This window comes from Mytilus edulis, chromosome 1, assembly GCF_963676685.1.
Source record: "Mytilus edulis chromosome 1, xbMytEdul2.2, whole genome shotgun sequence".
NCBI classification, from domain to species: Eukaryota; Metazoa; Mollusca; class Bivalvia; order Mytilida; family Mytilidae; genus Mytilus; species Mytilus edulis.
This window is the reverse complement of record NC_092344.1, coordinates 5,748,596-5,769,278: the sequence shown is the minus strand read 5'-3', so window position 1 is coordinate 5,769,278 and position 20,683 is coordinate 5,748,596. Positions and strand designations below refer to the sequence as shown.

The window sequence follows — 20,683 nt, the reverse complement described above, 5'->3', positions numbered from 1 at the left end:
TTTTCACTTAGGAAAATGTCCACCCCTATTGAACAGTTTACCCATTTTAAGAAGTATACTAATTGGATTAATTTTTAGTTAGTTCTACTCCTGAACATGCATGAAATATGGAACACTGGATGTGAAGCACACAAATTTCAATTATTTTTTTCATTCACTGGTTGAGAGCTCAAAAACATTTTTAACCAAGCAAAATGTGTTAGCCATTACTAATTCAGAAATACTGTCACTGGTTGTCAAAGTGCATATGTTGACATTTCTCTTTCATTTCTAGCTTTGATAGATTGCTGTCTCACAGATGTTAACATAAACCATGAGTAAATAATACATTGATTAAAGCACATGTATTAAAACATGTATTATCTCTCTCAGACATAAACCTTCAATATGATTTCTAAAAGAAAAAAACAAAATATAGATCTGAATTTTATTTTGGACTTTTCCCATTGCACACAAACAGGTTTGTTGAATGACGGAACATAAATTAACACATGGAACAATATAATACATAATAAGTTTGTGTGCCAAGTTCATCAGAAAGCCTCCATTATATCTAATTCTTGTTCAAACACTTAAAAAATGTACAATACACAGTCAAAGTTTAGTGTACAAATCAAGATTTTGACTTTTGGCATTCAATGACTCAGCTTTAAGAAAAGATATATTTTATTTGTATCTACTTTCTTTTTTCTCGTTTATTCCAATATTAATAGGTCTTTCTTTTCTGCTGTATTATTTCATCAAGTAGAATAATACATCCTGTTTGTTGTATTTTGTTCAGGCAATGAGTTGATGAACAATGATGAATGGCCACATATATTAGTTTCTGAAACTAAGTAGTTGAGTTGTTTATGTTCCTGAACAATCCACAAGTTTTATGACAATGGTATCTCATCATTTGCTTTCTTTGAGCTAATTTATGTTAAAAGCAATCATAATTGAAAAAAATATAAACAATTATAACATCATAGATTCCTTTTAATACATTCATTCATGTCAATTAATTTTCAAGTTAATATATTTTTCTTCCATAAGTTTAGAATCTCTTTTCAATTGCCCTCAATTCACCACCAATCAAATTGTGTGTAGTAGATGAAAGACACACAGGTGGTCTAATGATACTCTAACCTTTGATATCAAATGACTCACTGAGAGTACTAAAGCACAAAACAACTTTCTTATTTTTGTTTTGTTTAAAAGAAGCATGTGTAATTTTTTTTTATTGTTTTCTTAAATTTGAAGCTTAAAGAGAACAAAAGGAAGCACACTTAAATATGCAAATTATAGACATGTAGCACTATGCCAAGTTGATCTGGGCATACAAATATTTTTTGGAAGAATTCTTTAACTATCTTATACAGTAGAAATATCATGGTATATGATTACCAGTATTTAAAATGATAAACAATCTAAAAGTATCAGAGAGTTTGGAAATTTTCAGATCTGCAAGGAAATATACCATCAAATAAAGTAATATCCAAAAGCCTGTATTTGACCCTAAAATTATTAACATTTTTGGCAAGTATTAAGATCAGGGAGAATATCAATTTTGTTTGAGGAATGTTGGAAGTTGATAGTGTTGAGAAATGAAATATCTACCATGGCCATATATTTCATAAAAAGAATCTTGGAATATGAGCTTTCCAATCTCTCTTCACTGTAGTGAACCAGTGCTATCAGCAAGGTAAATAATTTGTGTTACATAATAATATTTTTTTAATCCAATTTAGTTTTTCAGAAAATGCAAATATCAATGAATTTCAATAAGAATCTGTTTATGTATGATAAATGTACACATTTTGACTATCAACATTTTCACATAATATTTACATGTTATACAGGGTGGGTTAATGATCACAGCCTCGTAAAGATCAAACGTCTTAAACATATTGCCTATGTTATAATAAGGCAAATAGACCTTATAACTAAACTACGCTGGGCTGACAGTGGCAGTAAACTTTTTAAAGAAACTTCAAATGAGTAAATTAAGAATTGTATCAGTATAGTACCAGCTCATTGTTTTCTTTCTCTCTCAATGTTGACTTATGAAATAAAATAATATTTCATTAAGAAGAATCAGAACATTATAAATTATCCTGGTACCAATGTAGCTGTTGCACGTAACCTCTCAATCAGTTTTCATTACAAACAATTTTGTTGAATTAAACATAAAACTGTATACAAATATTTACATTCAGCAATTTTTATGGTTTCACGTTGATGTGAAATAAGTTTATATGTTTGTAATTTTTTTTACAATTTTATGGTACATCACATGGTATATGTAATTTTATTTGCACCAAAAGAAAAAGCACTAATAAATAATGGTGACTGATTGTTATCAGTGATGATGTCGACCTTGAACTTGAGATTTTAGAAATTCTTCATAAGCTGCCTCCATTTCATCATCCATACCTGAATAGCCATCATCATAATGTTCTATCCTATAATAAAGAAAATAACAACTTTATAAGAATTAAAAAGTACCTGTTTAGCCATTGTAATAATGTTCTATCCTATATAAATAAAGAAATTACAAATAAAAATATGAATGTTAAAATGACAAAACCATGATCTAGTTACCACATATACCCTAACTTGCAGAAAAAACTCTAACTTAATGCCAAAACCAAACTTTAAATTTGATGTGACCTGTTTTTCATAATTTTATTATCAACTAGTAACAAAAATAATTTCTAAAATAATTTGTTTAAGGTATGTAAGGGGCATAACTCTTGAATGGTAAATGTCATAACCATCAATATCAAACTTGACCTGTATGTTTTGGTCCATGACAGTGTGTGTAAATTTCAAGATTTGGTCTAAAGGTATTAAAAATTGAGTTGATGAGTTTGACTTCCACTTTTTTTTAATTAATTTCATTCAAGGGAATAGTCCACATGAAAAGTAAGCAGTAGATGACTAAAATTGTGTTTCGGCAAAACATTGACACATTTATGGTTTAATAATCTGCCTTTAATTCAAATTTCTATCCTATTTTAGAAACCAGAGAAATAAAATAAAGACAGCATTGAGTGGCTTACAGCAAAATTACTTGATTGTGTAGGTAAAGGTTATATCTTTGGTATGCTTGCTTGCTAGCTGATTCATGGAAGTCATCATTAAGTTTGATATACTGTCCCCTTTAAGAGTAGACTAGTTTGACAGATAACCAATCTATCTGTATGTAGAACTAGACTACTCCGAAAGGATGGTAGTATACCTTACATAATAATGATGTCACGGTTCAGCTAGCAAGCAAGCTAACTTAAGATATTATCTACAGACTCAAGTTGTTTTGCTGTTAACCAGAGCATTCATTCCACAATTAACTTACTGTTGATAATCATAATTTTCAGGATATGCTGACCAGGATGGATAAAATTGACCATCATCTAATTCTCCGGCCTCCCATCTGGCGTACTCTTCAGCTGCCTCTTCCTCTGCCATCAGATAACTGTTATAGTCATTAAAACCTGCCTCTTCTCTTGTGATGGGCTGACCTTTACTGTTATAAAATATTGGCTCATTCTACAAAAATATGTCATTAAAGATCAATTCTATTTTATTACTTAAATATTATAATACACAGAGATATGTTTATCTGATTTAAATTTAAATAATATTTTTTTAAAACCTACAATATTTACTTGTCCACTATGCTTTTTTGTTATGTATATATAAAATTTAGTTAATAATATTGAGGTTTCTTATATAGTTTTACCCCCATTTTTTTCTATTATCCCAAATAAGACAATATCTAAGTTAAGTGGTAATTCAATTTGGATATATCCATCTATCAAGTTCTTCCCAAACATCAAATACTTTTTGCCCTGTGATTTCAAACAAGTGCATAGTATAAAACTAAAGACTAATCAACATAAACCCCACCATGGGGGTTATTCATGTGCTCTAGAACTTACCAGATCATATTCCTGTTGGTTCTGAAAAGACATGTTTGGCTGAGAGGATGCTGAATCTCTTCGACCCCAGTTACTGGACTTCAGACTTAAAACTGATGCTATCAAACATTGACTTGTCCTAAAAGTCAAAATATCCTTCATTAACAACCAAGTATCAGTTCCATTTTATACCAGATGCAAAATATAATCAAAGCATTGTAGATGTTATAAGCCAAAAAATCTGACTTAATCATAAAGCAGCATTATGAGAAAAGGTAAACTTAATTATTACATTTCAACATTTCTTAGCAAATGTTTTATTTTAAGATATTGTTCTGAACATGCATGAAAATATTTGACATTAAGCAAACAACAATCAATCACTCATTTTTTCAAAGCACTTGTTTTCTAGCATATCAAAGAACCACAAAAAATTAGTGTTTTGATGAAATCAAAAAAAGTTTAATTATGAATTCTATGTGGACTAATTTCAAAACCTGGCTCGAAATCAGAATACAGTTAGGTACGGCATATCATAAAACCCCATATTATCATTTTTTGTTGAAATTAAATAAAGTTAAATAGAACACCACTGTGGACAAATTAAAAGACAGGGCCCATAAAAAACAACATATTAACCCTTTCGCCGATGAGTCCCGGTTTACCGGGATTCACGCTTCAGACAGCTGACGATGAGTCCCGTTTTACCGGGATCGGACTACCTCTTTTATATTTCCCGCTCAAAACAGTGCAAACATGAGTTATCTTTCTTTGATGAATACCCGGATGAAAGTGTAAACATTGTGCTTCCGTTTGTTGAAAACCATGTCAAAATCAGACGAAATTTACGGAATTTACGAGAATTTGAAATGAGGGAACATTTTTTTTGAAAGAATATGGAAGAATTGAAGCCAAACTAGTATACTTTTTTGACATAAAATGTCGTTTTATATACAAAATACTTGGAATGGACATCGTTCAGTGTGAGAAATTTGTACAGCCTCATAAAATTTTTCAAAATTTTGCCGTTTTGGGTTAAAAAATTACGATTTGGGGTCTAAGAGCAGAATTTTGAGAATTTCACCTAGATAATGCCGAAAATTTGAAAATTTGAATATTTTATGAAGAAAAAATTATCAAAACATGAACAAAACTGTGAACATGGTGTTAGTGAATGAAATAAATACACAAATAACTATAAACAAGTTTTTATTGACATTTATTATGAAGGTCTCCCACTTGAGTAAAAGTAGCCAGGGAAGCCATCGTCTCAGAGTAGCTTCTGTCTGGGCAGCAATCGGTGAAAGGGTTAAAGTATTATGTAACCATATACTATTTTATTTTTACTTACTTATTTAAATGCTGATTTGACTGTAACTGACCAAGACGTGCAAATATTTCACTATAGTTGCCTTCTTCAGGTTTATTTAAATGTCCTGTATCCTCAATTGCAGCTCCTGCCATCTATGAAAATTTAAATTAATTTGAAAACAATAATTCAGAGATATTAAAAACACCAAAATTATTAGTACTCATACCATGAGTAATTATTAATGGAACTTTACACTAACACTCCTTTGGCATTTTGTTTATTCACCTTTTTCAATATGATCAGTATAGGTTGAAAATAAATAATGCCACTTTCATACACTAAGCTTTAAAGATTATTCTGTAAACATTTAATTTTCACCCCTTTTTTCTCTAATCTTCAAAAAATTAGACCACACATTTCTCTAATCTTCATTTTTTTGGCTTGTTATTCTCTAATCTTCATTTTTTAAGGGCATTATTTTTTAATCATTTAACCCCATCCAAACCCTCACAACTGCATACCATATATAATTGACTTTATCATACATGGTTCCCTTTAAACGGACACAATCACAAACTATACATGTATATCCAAAGTTTTTGAAGTCAATAAACCAGGACTCGGAAAGCAGGGTCAAATAATCTCCTTAGAAATCAAATGAGCCAATACTATTGCAACAGCATAACAAGTATCTTTGACCTATCTTTTTTCACATGATAACAGTTGAAATATAGTTATAATCATTCCTAAGAGAAAACATCCAATATTATTCTCAATAGTATGTTACTTACTTTTAATAATTGTGTGGCAGATTTGACTGTTTGTTACCTACTTTTTATAATTGTGTGGCAGATTTGACTGTTTCTACTTTTAATAATTGTGTGGCAGATTTGACTGTTTGTTACCTACTTTTAATAATTGTGTGGCAGATTTGACTGTTTCTACCTACTTTTAATAATTGTAAAGCAGATTGACTGTTTGTTACTTACTTTTAATAATTGTGTGCCAGATTTGACTGTTTCTACCTACTTTTAATAATTGTGTGGCAGATTTGACTGTTTGTTACTTACTTTTAATAATTGTGTGGCAGATTTGACTGTTTGTTACCTACTTTTTATAATTGTGTGGCAGATTTGACTGTTTCTACTTTTAATAATTGTGTGGCAGATTTGACTGTTTCTACCTACTTTTAATAATTGTGTGGCAGATTTGACTGTTTGTTACCTACTTTTGTGGCAGACTTGACTGTTTCTACTTACTTTTCATAATTGTGTGGCAGATTTGACTGTTTGTTACTTACTTTTAATAATTGTGTGGCAGTGGCAGATTTGACTGTTTGTTACTTACTTTTAATAGTTGTGTGGCAGATTTGACTGTTTCATCTGTTGAATGTTCCAGTAATACCAGCAGTAAGTCTCTAATAACAAATCTAATTACAGATATCTTTTGTTTAACACCTTGTGGATTTTCTACCTACAATACATCAGTCAAATGTAAGTTATTTATATATATATTTTAAACAAGTTAAAGTCATATAAAACAAGTGGCTGGTAAAAAATAATGTCAATCCAATTCTTGAACCAATGCATGCATATATTTTGTTCATTTTTGTACATATCCATATCATATTATCATTTTTTTTTCTTGCTTGACCAGTAATTTTGTGATCAAAGTTTACTGATTTTCATCTCTGTAAAAATGAATATTCAGGTAAGCACATGTGTGACATGTATACAGTTTATTCGGATGATTATGATTGCTGAATCTCTCTGACAATTTGGGTTTCCCTTCGCACTTGTGCATGCTCTCCAGATTTTTACGAGGTAGGTCAGGATTATACAGAGAAGTCACAATCATTTTTCTCTGGAACAAGTCTAGCAATATAATGTTAGACAAGTGTGAAAAGTGATAAGCCTTTTAAAAGAAAATCTAGGTTTCTCATGCATCCTTGACAGATGCTGGCCTAACTAGATGTGCACCACTAGATCACCACTCTAGCTCTTTCAATATTAACCCTTAAACATGCTTTTCATCAATATTTGCAATGGAAATAGACAAGTTGATATTGGCTCTTAACTTTTTTAATTTGAGCCCCACTGGTGATACTTATTTAGATGAAATATGTTTCTGTTGCATTGAATTAAACACTCCTATCATCGATGAGTTTTTAAATAAACATGGCTTGGAATAGATTTCTTACTTCTACATTCAAAAATAGTTCTCCCATAAACATTGTAAATCTTACTTCTACATTAAAAAATAGTTCTCCCATAAACATTGTAAATCTTACTTCTACATTCAAAAATAGTTCTCCAATAAACATTGTAAAACTTACTTCTACATTCAAAAATAGTTCTCCCATAAACATTGTAAATCCACATAACCTGGAAACTGATTCTGGATGTGATATTAATTCTTCCTTTTTTAAATATTCTTCTTTGCATCTGTAAAAACAAACACTTTTTTTTTATTTTTCAAAGTAGATTGTATTTACCTAAATATAAGACATTTTCCTTGTTGCCATATCCCCCCATGTATACAATTAGTCTACTAACTAACTATAACTGTTCATAAAGATGAAAACATGAAATGCAGATCACAGTCAGCTACTTTTAGAGTAAAACTATCATTCTCCAGGATGCATCTGCATAACCATTTTTATGTAGGATATTGGAATGCAATAATGAAAATTACTAAAACTTTAGTTTTTAAATATTGCTGAACAAGAATGTGTCCATAGTACACTGATGCCCCACTCGCACTATAATTTTCCATGTTCAGTGAACTGGGACAACATCCCTAATGCGCCTTGAAATGAGGAACTCAAAAGTCACATGTAAACAAAAATTCTCTGTGTAGTGATATTTGACATTTTTCTATGATAAACAAGTGACTGAGCTTAACCATTTGAGTTAATTTAGAAAGTAGGAGAACACAGAATAAATGTGTAAAATCTATGGAGCTATTAAATGTGTTCAAAGTATTAAATTTTCAAAGAACTTATTGTGTTAAAAATGGGATTATTTACCATGAGGAGTCGCATCACAAAAGGATACTCGCGGTTTGCTAATTTACGGAAAAAGTAATCTCACTTCGTACCCCGAAAATTTAACCACATATGTCAAAATGTATCAGCTTCGAAACGAGCCATCACACATATCCAAGTTAACGATATGGACTGAGCAACAGAAGAAAACGTTACCATTACCCAGAGATGGGTCCGATTACTTTCAATGTAATTGATTAAATTACAATTACTTCGTCATTTGTACGATTAAATTAAATTAATGATTACATCATTTCTGAAAGTATCTGATTAAATTAATGATTACATTAGCAAAGTAATCATGATTACATCTGATTACAATGAATTTAAAAACAAAACATTTTGAATGATGTGAATGAATAAACGTTCAATATAACTAAAGCATTTTTGAGGAAGTATTTCATTTTGGTTCAATTATAAAATGATAACTTCAAATTAAACTTTATCTATTTAAATAAACACCAAATTTCACTACATATATATATATATATATACATTACAATTTATCACCAATGATCTCTGAATTATTTTGAATTAAATTTAATAAAGATATATCATAATCAAGAGTTTTTTTGTTTGTCTTCTGACCTCTTTCATAATTTATATGTATTCCAAGTTGCAGTTTATGGAAGTTTAAATATGGATTAAATAAAGTTACCAGTTAAAACTATGTTAAATTTTAATAGAAATGTTTAATTAAATTGTAAACACTATGTTAGTACTAAACATACTAAAAATCATTACATTTTACATGACCAGGCCAAATACAAAAAAATTTAAACAACATATTTGTCCCAACTTTTAATTTAGTTTGTGCTAATTAGATAAATTTTCATGTCTGATTTATCTTTTATCATATATATTTCCCTACAGCTATACTCAGTTGGTAATTGCAATAAAAACAAACCTTAATTAGTCTCCTACCTGTCAATTCAAAGTTGACAAAAATCACAAAAATTAACAAAAGATTATAATTCAGGGTTAAAGAAAAGTATTACTTGAATATATAACAGTTATTATCAAATATTAATATGAAGATCATTATAAAACAATGAATATACCTGTATGTACAATATCTCTTACCAAGATTGAAGGTAAATAATTGTATTATATGTCTCTGCTAAGGCTAATGGTGACTTTTCAATACTGTAACAGTTTATTTTTTTACTGAAGTAGACATGTTTAAAGGTAACCAAACCATTTTTATCATGTTTAAAATTTATCAAATATGAATAACAAAGAGGTTCATTTATAAATGACCAAAAACACAATTTTAGATTTTTTCATTGTAATCAGAATGTAATCAAAAAGTAATCATGATTGCAGGGTATTTTGAAAAGTAATTGATTAAATTAAATTACATGTAATCAGATTTTTGGCTGATTAATGATTACACTGATTACTTGAAAAATTGTAATCAATTACAGCTGATTAACGATTACAATTACAATTACCCCAAGTCTGCCATTACCGCCTATGGAGAAACTAATTTGCATCTATACCCAACTGTGAAATTAGGGTCAAAACTTTAATTTGGAAAGTTAGAAAGATAATAACATAGGGAAGGGAACATGTGTACTAAGTTTCAAGTTGATGTGACTTTAACTTCATCTAAAACTACCCTGACCAAAAACTTTAACCTGAACTTCACACTATCATTTTCTATGTTCAGTGGACCCTGAAATTGGGGTCAAAACTTTAATTTGGAAATAAAATTAGAAAGATCATATCATAGGGATCATGTGTACTAAGTTTCAAGTTGATGTGACTTTAACTTCATCAAAAACTACCTGGACCAAAAACTTTAACCAAAACTTTAACCTGAACTTTTCATTATCATTTTCTATGTTCAGTGGACCATGAAATAGAGGTCAAAACTATAATTTGGCATTAAAATTAAAAAGATCATATCATGGGGAACATGTGTACTAAGTTTCAAGTTGATTTGACTTCAACTTCATCAAAAACTACCTTGACCAAAAACTTTAACCTAAAGTAGGACGGACGGACGGACGGACGAACGAACGAAAGGAGGCAGACCAGAAAACATAATGCCCCTCTACTATCGTAGGTAGGCATAAAAAAAGTAATAATAATTGATTTACATATTAACTGATTTAATAGTTCAAGCAAATATCAACAAAAACAAAACACAACGGATTAACTTACCGTGTAAGGAAAAGGTTTCTAAAGTTGGAAAAGGCTGCATTTCCTTTTAGTTGATTAGATAAATACTGTACTACCTTCGCACCAGTATATCGAAAATTTGGTTCTATTATACTCTGAAAACATAATCAAAATTGAAAAACAAATCTAGAGTAGTTAAACCTACATTTAGTTGATTTCATAATTCTTAGTTTTCTCCACTATAATTTATAGAATGTTACTCAGTATATAAGGCCATAGTTTCACTAGTATTATGAAGAATGTTATGGAAATATACTTTGATTACATTATTTTAAACAATGCTTTTTTTTTCAATACTCACATCGAACACCAACAAAGGAGATTTTTCCTGTGTGTTTGCCTACTTTTATACTTTATCACATAACTGTTCAAAATTAACAAGCAATATATACATTTTTTACTAAAGCAGTTTCATATAAGCCTGAATCTGAACATTGTGTAAATGTGTGTGTTATATGCAAATGTAATCTACTGAATTTTGAATCTCAGATTCATGAATCTGTACTTTTAAAGAATTCTAACATTCAATGATTTACTATATGGTTTGTCAATTAGGAGACCTAATTGAATAATGAAGTCCAATCCAAAGTACAAATGCATACTATATATGCCATTCTATTTTTAAATAAATATATATATATGTTGAATGTTTTAATCTACTTAATCGTTGAAATATTCTTAATAGTAGTGTATGTTTTGTCTTGAAGTAATGATCTTAATGTAATTATTATGCTCTCATGAGGACACTTTGATAAGTCAATATTTTTTTTATTATCATTTGCAAATCAGGCCATTTCTTTGGCCCTTGAAATTTAAAAGCAAATTGTCCATGTCAATCAAGGTTATAGTTAAATATAAACAGACATATTACATAGTATAGCCAAATACTTGAAGAGGTTGTTAGTTAATTACCAGTGTTATCCTGTGTCTCAAATAGCATTAGATGGACAATGTGTCCAGGGGACAGATGATGCCCCTACTTTCATATAAAATTATAAAGGGACATAACTAGAGAACCGTATAAGTTCAATTTTGATCTGTGTTTTAGGATAATAAGCATTGAGTATAAGTTTCATAGCATTTGATTGAGGCAAGCTTAAGTTAGAGAACAGCAACCTTTTTTGGGATGAATGTACTGAAAAACAAGGGAACACTTAATTAATGCCCTCTCAGCTGCAGCTAGGACATAAAAAAAGTACCTGTTCAAACAAGCTTTCTACAATACCATTAATAGCTTGGTCGTCAGAGCAGTTCTGCAGCAAATCTACAAAAGGTTTTAATGAATCTTCAACACTACCAGGTTGTATTGTCATTTCATATAGAATACTTTGAAAGGCATCAATGATGTTTTCTACTGATGGAGAGGGTCCAGACTGATTGATATCCTGTGGACCAATATTCACTAAGCGTTGAAAATCTTCAAATAAATTATTCTGAAAATTATAAGCAAAATACAAATATTATTAAGAGTAACACTATACTATGAAATATTAGAATAATTAAATAACACATTACACAAGATCATACATTCTATTGTTGGTGTGTATAACATTATATATGGTACCAAATTTTCTGCACTGAATGCACATTTTGACAATCAATTTCTCTTCTTCAATGTTCTTGTGTATCTGTCAATTGGCTTACTTATCATCTCAAAACAAAACAGAAATGTATTAGTTAAAATGTACATTTTACCTAGTAAGCATTTTCATTTTAAATAATAAATCAGAACGTTTGTTTAAGAATTAGCAACGTGTTTAAGCAAATTCAAAGCCTATTAGTTTATACATAAAAACATATATGTGCAAGGGTTTGTTTAAACACACTATGCTTTATACTGTCACAAGTGTAACATTATGCTGTTATTACCTCTCGTTGTACGATAATTAGGACAATCACTTACGGAAGATATTGTTGTCACTACAAAGTTACAAACATTCATTTATCTTTGCACAGAAAAACACTACTTTACGTTCCTGCAGGCAAACATTTATTTCCATAGAGAATGGATGCAAACGGATGAGATTAACAATAACTAAAACTAGTCCTTAGCCCTTGGGGCTAGGTGTGGTTATTACAGTACTAGTATATAATAATAAGTGTATGTGCTACCTGATTAGCATAAGCTGGAAATGGTGACTGTCTGGGTACAAACTCAGCAGCAGCTACAGAAAGATTGGAAGCCTAGAATAGAAAGCATTAAGTAAAGAAAGAACTCTAAGCTATTACTGTTAGAAAGGTAAATGGATGCAATTCTAAGAAGGAAAAACCTTAAGCCTGTTAAGTTTATTCACTTAAATTAAATTTGGTTATAATCATGATTGCCTATTGGGATTCAAGAGAAGATTTATTGTTCTAAAAAAATCTCTTCAATATTCATATTATCCATTTCAAAACACTATTTAAAATATTTCTGAAATATGTATACATTGTACATGTATGTAGTACTATTTTTGCACTGACATAAAATTAGGGTAGGAAGAAAAATTTTGAGCGATTTTGTTAATAGAATTTTTCTGTTAAGAGCATGTTCAATTGAGGAACCAATATTGAATTTCAAATCATGATCAATAAAATGAGTACTCTGGTGTACATAATATGTATAATGGCAATTAGCCTTGATTATGTCACATGTAACAGCTTATCTGTCACATGTAACAGCCTTATGGTTCAATGTAAAACTATGGATGTAATTAAGATTTTTTAATTGACATATCAACTTAGATTTATACATCCCTTAGAAATTGTTATTACTACTTATCTTCATTTTATTTTGATAGAATAAAACAAAAGTTGAAATTAGAATGCAAAATTTTGGCATGGTATCTCATCCATCACAACTTTCAAAGTGGCCTTCAGCAGTTTTACTCTTTGTATGGTTTGTTGTCTCTTTGGCACATTCCTCATTTCTTTATTTTATCTCAAAGTCAATGAATTCTAACCATACTTGAGTTTAGTATGACGTACATTATCACTGAACTAGTATACATAGTTTTAAGGGGCCAGCTGAAGGACGCCTTCTGGTGCAGGAGTTTCTCGCTACATTGAAGACCCATTTGTGGCCTTCTGCTGTTGTCTGCTTTATGGTCCAGTTGTTGTCGCTTTGACACATTTCTCATTTCTTTTCTCAATTTTATTGAGAGGGTGGGTATACGTACATTTCATTATAATGGAAATGAGATTTACAAATGCTTATACAATTGCATAACAAATATCTTTGACTTAATCAGTAATTCCCCTAAAACTGACTTAGTCACAAACTTCTGCATACATATAAACCAGATACTGATTATTAGTAATCTTGCTTTTCTTGTACCAGATTTATCAGTAATAAGCATTCACAAAAGCATTATGTTATATCATAAATATATATATATATACAAATGATGGGATGTGCATGGCAAGTCATTTTACTATTTATTCTAACTTCAAGATTTAATGTATAAAATATCTCATATTTATTTAATATATCATATCTAATCTATCATATATAATTTATCATATATCTAATATATAAGATATCTTATATAATCTATTTTTTGTATCTAAAGTTTATAAGATAACTCACAAGTTAATTAGATATGTCAACGTATATTTGTTCCACCTAACAGAAGATCCACTGGAAATATCTTATAAATATCTTGAATTTAGAATAAATGGTAAAATGACATCGGTTTGGTATGATAGCCAATGAGAAAACTATTGGTGTATGCATTAAATGTCAAATGAAGTGGATGTAAGGCTTAAATTAAAATATTGTTTGTTTGCAGTTTACCGACCGACGCTTGAAAATCCTCCCGACTGTGAAAATTTTATTGCTTTAAATTTGAAGAATTTTTTTTTTAATACTTCAATTGACGCGATCCGGAACTTTGGGTCCTTTCCGGAAATGATTTAAAGTCTGGGTCAATTACGCATTTCAAGTTCGGTTTTTCTTAGCTTCCCGTCAAGCGTTCATGTGACCATTTAATGATAAAGCACATGGAAATTGTTTACAGGTATCCATGAAGTCACGGTGGAGTACTTTACGTTGTCGTCTCGTGTCAATTTTAAGACAAATAACAAACAAAAAAGTTTGTTATTAGTAAACTGTTTATACAGATTCAGGCACATGTAATGATGTGTGATGATATCATTGACGATGATGCAGCGGATATTCATAACTGACACGATAACCATTCTGTCTCAAACAAATCGGGTACAGAATCTGTGGAGCCTGACTTTATGGAACCAATTTCAGTGGTTAAATAATTCGACAGCAGCTTGAAGTATGGCATATTTTCTACAAATCGTTGTGAAGACGACAAAGATGAAACCACTCCTCCGTGACTTAAATCTTCATGGATATCTGTAAACACGCCTGTACGGAGAAATGGGCTCATTTGAAATGTTAATGGATATAGATCATGCCAAATCAATAAGAAGCAACCCTAACTACACAAAGATGTAGAGAAAATGAATGGTTAGCTTGAAAAATAAATATACTCTCTCTATATTAAATCTATCTTCGATTGCAATGAGTATGCTCCTTTAGGATAAGGGGGGCTGCCCCACTCATTGCAATTATTCTCTTTCTTACAATATTAAATATACCCAAACTGTGTGGCCTGTGTGAATTCAATTAAAACATGTCCTTAGGAGCTATGCTGCCAATTTTTTTTGTGCATTAAAAACATTTCAGTACAGACCATTTACTTTTAATGGGGTGCTATGGATTTCACCCTAAACTTTAGATTTCTTTGGTTTTCATTAAAGCCTGCCAAAAATATAACCTTATCACATATAATTAAATATTGTTAGAAATATGAAAACAGTCGAATGTCTTAATACTTTTTTTTCAAGTTGCCTTTTTTTCAATTGAGGAAGATTCAATGGTTATTTTTTTTTTATTAAAAATACACTCTTTAATACATTGTCTTATAAATCTTTAATATTTATATTTTTCTGATGAAAATACTCTAACTCATGAAAACATTCTAGTCAAGAAGCATACATGTCTGAATATATTTCTTTAAAACAGTTCTAGTCATAATGGCATTCCTTGTTTAAAAGTGTTCCAGTATTTAATAATTATACCATATTTTATGTCATAAATTGGATAATGACACTATGTTAAAGTTTCAGTTTTGGTTAAAAAGTTTTTTATCTGAAAATGCCTGTTCATTTGATGTTGGTTTTCAGCATGTCCAGTGTTTGTTGTTTTAAAATGGTTTTTTTTTCTTCACAAGAAACTTGGTTTAGTGTAACTGCTTGTTTAAACTGTATTTTGGCTGATAAAATAAAATATTTTTCCTACCTACCGACCCTTCAGTCTGAAGGTACAGTCGGAAAACTGCAAACAAACATATTTCTAAGGTTGGCCTAAGCAATAAAGGCATTATATGTACAATTCTACAGTCTAAAAGTCAGTCTTCAGTACAAATTTGTACTTACTGCTTTAGGTACAAATTCTTTAGCTGTTGCTGATAAGGTTGTCTTCTTTGCAGGACTTAATGATGCATCTCTGGAACCTAAAATGTCAGATATAAACAAATTTACAAATGGAGGATTTCTTAAGAAACACAGAGAACAGAACAAATAATTTAACTCTTAACTTGGAAGTTACAGGATTAAAATCTCATGTATATAATATGCATATGTAATCTCTTTTTAAACAGGTCTTAAGTTAACTGTAACATTCTAAATTATAATACAAGTTGGTATCCACTTTTCTAATCTTGTCTGTGTGAATAATTTACATTTTGAAGCTATATCTAACAAGCACATTAGCTAGATGTGAGTTACAAGATATAAAAGCCAATTACCAAAGAAACAGCAATCCAACAACACAAACTCACCACAAAAAATACTGAAGGTTCACAATACATTCTGAAATTTCTTCTTAATATTAGGCCACACCAATTTGATCCCTTGTTCGACGGACCCGCCCGCACCTATTTTTTTCAAAACAGAATTTTTTTATTTTTTTTATATTCCCGCTTCCCGCATCCGGAATTGTAATCAAGTCCATTTCCCGCACCGTTTTTTTTGTAAATATTATAAAAAGATATCAACATTTGTTAAATTTATCACAGTCTAACCTGTATTTTAAACATAAAAGCACCCCACCACACTGTGTAAATATCTGTGAGAATATTTGTTTCAGCATGAAACCTGGAGTGCTCCGATAAAAAGTTATAACAGCGGGTATTTCCGTTAAGAACAAAAAATTGGTTTCTTTCCCCCTGACTTATATTCCCTATCAAGAAATGATCGTTGTTAGAATAAAGTACAAAGAAATTCTGAAGGATTTGCCTTCAACTGCAATTATATTGTATGCTGGCGAAACAAAACTATCCATAGCCGCTGCATGTTTATGCACCTGTCCTGATTGATTCAGGAGCATGTCGTTCAGCAGTTATCGTTTGTTGATGTTGTTCATTGACATTGGTATTTTCCTGTTTGGATATATAAATTAGATCGTGGGTTTTCCTGTTCGAATTGTGTACGCTAATAATTGTGGGGTCCTTTATAGCTTGCTGTTTGGTCTGTATCAAAGCCCTGTGTAAAAAGCCGTACTTTGACCTGTGTTTGTTATTATCAGGTTGAGAACAACCCTCCCTCAGACAAGGAGTCATTTTACTGATGTAGAAAAGAAAATAGAAATACCAAGGATTTGTATAGTTCTTCTATACAAAACCTTTGAACACTTAGAATTTTGTACTCAAAAAGAGGAGAGTTACATCATATTTTAAACAAATTTTTCTTAAAGAGGGGTCCACTTATTTTGAATAATATTAAACTGTTAAAGTAAATGTAGTAACATGGTTAAAGTCCAGGAATATTACTAAATTCTGGGACATGTTTTGACCATTTAATACCAGATAGATATATAGTTTTATGAGAAAATATGAGCCCTTTTGTACAAACAAATATATTATAACTTATATTGATCTCTCATAAAACATGTAAAAGGGATATTTATAACATTAAGGGGTTGCCCCCAAACTGATTATGATTTGGATGGAGAATTGTCTCACTGTCAGTCACACATACATAGACCAGATTTAATTATTTCTTGGTGAACAGGGAAAAATACTTCAGAAATTAAAGAAATGTCAAAGTACAAGTGATAAATCAAGTTTTAATATTGTCAAAACCTATTATTTTATGTTTACAAAAAAAAATTATAACCGCTCGCCTTTACTTTTCAAGCTTCGCCTCAAAAATTTGCAAATTAAATATTTTTTTATTAAAATTTTCAAATCGCTCGCTCGCCCCAAATTTTGGAGTCCAAAAATCCGTAGAACAAGAAATTAAATTGGTGTGGCCTTATAATACATTTGTACTTGAATCTAGAGTTTCACATATACTGTATATTCAGTAAGCTCCTGAAGTTTAATTTTTACAATTTGAAGATAGACGGAGTCTAACAAGATTTCGCATATCTGCTCACCATTTACTTATAGAGAAAGGTAGATATAGTAATACTCCCGGACACAATAGAATATGTAAGAGCTGTTGTAGAACTCACATTCAAAAATCCCTAGCAAGACCCTGTTTGGATTACAGTGAAACTTCTCTAAACCGGTCCCTCTTAATACCGGTTCTCCCTTCATACCGGCCAAATCAACAAGTCCTGGCCGGCGTGTATGTAAATAAACGGTCAGGTAACCTTATAAAACCGGCCACCCCTTTAAACCGGATACCGGCCGATATTTGTGTATTTGTGTAATCAAAATCAATAAAATATCACCTCATAAAACCGGCCTTGTCATTTGTAATCATTAGTCCATATAAAATAATGTTATATAAACAAACAAGTTAATCCGGTCAATTAGGACACCTGCATGGCCACTGAGTAGTGTTTACCTGTCAATGTCAAATCAATACCCGAATAAATTATCGGTTGAGAGATTATGATCTTCACCCACGCTAATCAATGATGATAATTAATTTTTTATTAAATGTTTTAGCTTGGCTACTTTATTTGATCATTTGAAAAAAAAAAAATTTAGGCAAATTACAGAAATTAATCACTTTGATCTTTCAAAATAAATCGTAAATAGATAGTGCTCATACTTAATTGGAAAATGTAATGTTTTATAAGTATAAAATTAAATCTTAGTGCCTATAAAATAAATCATTTATATGTATTTATGAGCATGTCTACGTAGCGCTGTAATGTTTGTGTACTGCTTCTATATTATTATCACCGTATGGTACCGATGATGAATGTGTGATTAATGATTTGAATAACATAATATATCGATATTAAAACTGTTTTGTTATATAGTTGCATTTTATTTGTTATTCCTGCAAAATAAAAAATAATAAAGATACAAATGATGTTTTAATATTTATTTCATAATAAATTTAGAATACGAAGCTAAATTTACACAACAAAACAAACTTTATGATTGATACATGGTCAAAAATACAAATGCACAAATATTGAAGGGAAGCAACTCTTGTTAATTTGAAATTCAACAAACCGGCCACCCCTGAAAACCGGCCGAATCCCGTGGTCCGATGGGCGGCCGGTTTTGAGAAGTTTCACTGTATATAGAGTTCTTATCAAATTTTTAATTTCAGTCTGTTTATTTTAAACTAGATATATATGTTCCAGACCGTATGAGTATTTGGACCGTACGCGTACGGTCTGGACCGTATGCGTACTTTTTCAAAATACTCATATGGTCGGACCGTACGCATACGGTCTGATTGATATCATTAAGAAGTTGCTTAAGTTTATAAGTTACAAATGCATGTAAAGTTCATGTACAGATCAACATAACTTAACTCTCAAATTAATATGGAAAAGTTCAATTGTAATTGGAATAAAAGCTTTATTTGTTAACTAATAAAAAAAATCACGCTTTTTAAATCTATCAATATCTAGTATTTAGTATGTCGATCAGTAATACATTAATTGAATTATGATCATAGAAATTTACGATATCGGAATTTAACATGATGTGGGACGACAATTTTAGAATATTAGAAACTTTACAAAAAAATGCAAATGCAAAGGAACATGAATGAACCGCAAACATGTAAATGTAAAAACTATATCATTAATTGTGGTAGTAAGTGTCACCTTGGGCGAGAGTACCAAAATAGTATTCAGATATACAATTAAACAAATATTTAATGTCAATTGTTCAATTGTTCATTTTGTCCATCTAAAAGTAATTGTAATGACAACAATTTATAAAACTAAAAATAAAGATTGTGATAAATGGTTATCTCGTACTGGACCATACGCGTATACTCATACGGTCCGACCGTACGCGTATGGTCGGACCGTACGAGTATACGTATACGGTCCGGACCGTACGCGTACGGTCCAAATACTCATATGGTCTGGAACATATACATTGTAGAAGAGTGTTGCATCATCGACACATGCAGGAAACAATTGGCAAAAATACTTTAATTTAAAGTATCTATTATATTAATATTCCATAATCATTGACAGGGTTAGTTTGAATTTGAATTGATTCACTTGGACAAATACATAATTTTTGTACCTGATAGCAATAACAAATTTATATTTTAAGGAAACTGAAACATGTGATGTGTCCAAACTTAATTCTCCCTCAACCAGAATAAAGAATGAACTCCTGCATCACATAAACATATACTTCTATCAAATGAAACCTCATAAAGACAATAGCAGTAAAGACAGTATAGAAATACAACAAACCTGGACCATATGATAACCTTGCTTGTGTTGATTCGTGTGGTTTTCTCAATTCTTTCTTAGGGCTCGTTCGATTATCTGAAGAACGATCGGGATTAGACATAATGTTCATATCACCGTTAATGTTGTTAGACATGTCTTTTCTGTGTCTATCTAAAATATATGGATGTTACACTCTAATCTAAGGTGAGTTTTACGAAATCATTGCGAAACTTCATGTAAACAGATGCTCGAAATCATAATTTGGTGCGGGATTAACTAGCTGATGTTTCCAGTATAAACAAAATTTTGTTTTGATAATTTAAAGTTTAGATACTACTATATATTTTTTTATCAATCAGTATGTTCATAAATCAATATTTCTTATTCAGATATATTATTTATTGAACAAACAAACAAAAATTATACGGATACATCATAAATAAAAAGCTTATATTTGATATTTTGAAGATAAAGTTATATTTATCGAATTAATTATTGTCAAAATATATAAAATAATGTTTAATTAAAGGAAATGGATCACTTAATAATAAATTATTAACATATTTAAA

The 20,683-nt window shown here is 30.5% G+C and overlaps 1 protein-coding gene across 2 annotated transcripts; it reads right to left on the bottom strand.

Moving 5' to 3' along the window:
• Positions 1-413: 413 nt before the first annotated feature.
• LOC139510185 (polyadenylate-binding protein-interacting protein 1-like) lies at positions 414-20,391 on the bottom strand. Of its 2 annotated transcripts, XM_071296621.1 has the most exons (11): positions 20,136-20,391; positions 15,881-15,957; positions 12,560-12,631; positions 11,647-11,880; positions 10,430-10,542; positions 7,550-7,658; positions 6,562-6,687; positions 5,254-5,366; positions 3,924-4,041; positions 3,338-3,531; positions 414-2,444 (listed from the first exon to the last, which is right to left on the bottom strand). In XM_071296621.1, exons 1-11 carry the CDS (start codon positions 20,266-20,268, stop codon positions 2,342-2,344), a joined length of 1,392 nt encoding a protein of 463 aa, XP_071152722.1. In that variant the 5' UTR covers positions 20,269-20,391; the 3' UTR covers positions 414-2,341. The 2 variants fall into 2 exon arrangements, with proteins under 2 accessions (XP_071152722.1, XP_071152732.1); XM_071296631.1 differs by lacking the exon at positions 12,560-12,631.
• Between the last annotated feature and the right edge of the window lie 292 nt (positions 20,392-20,683).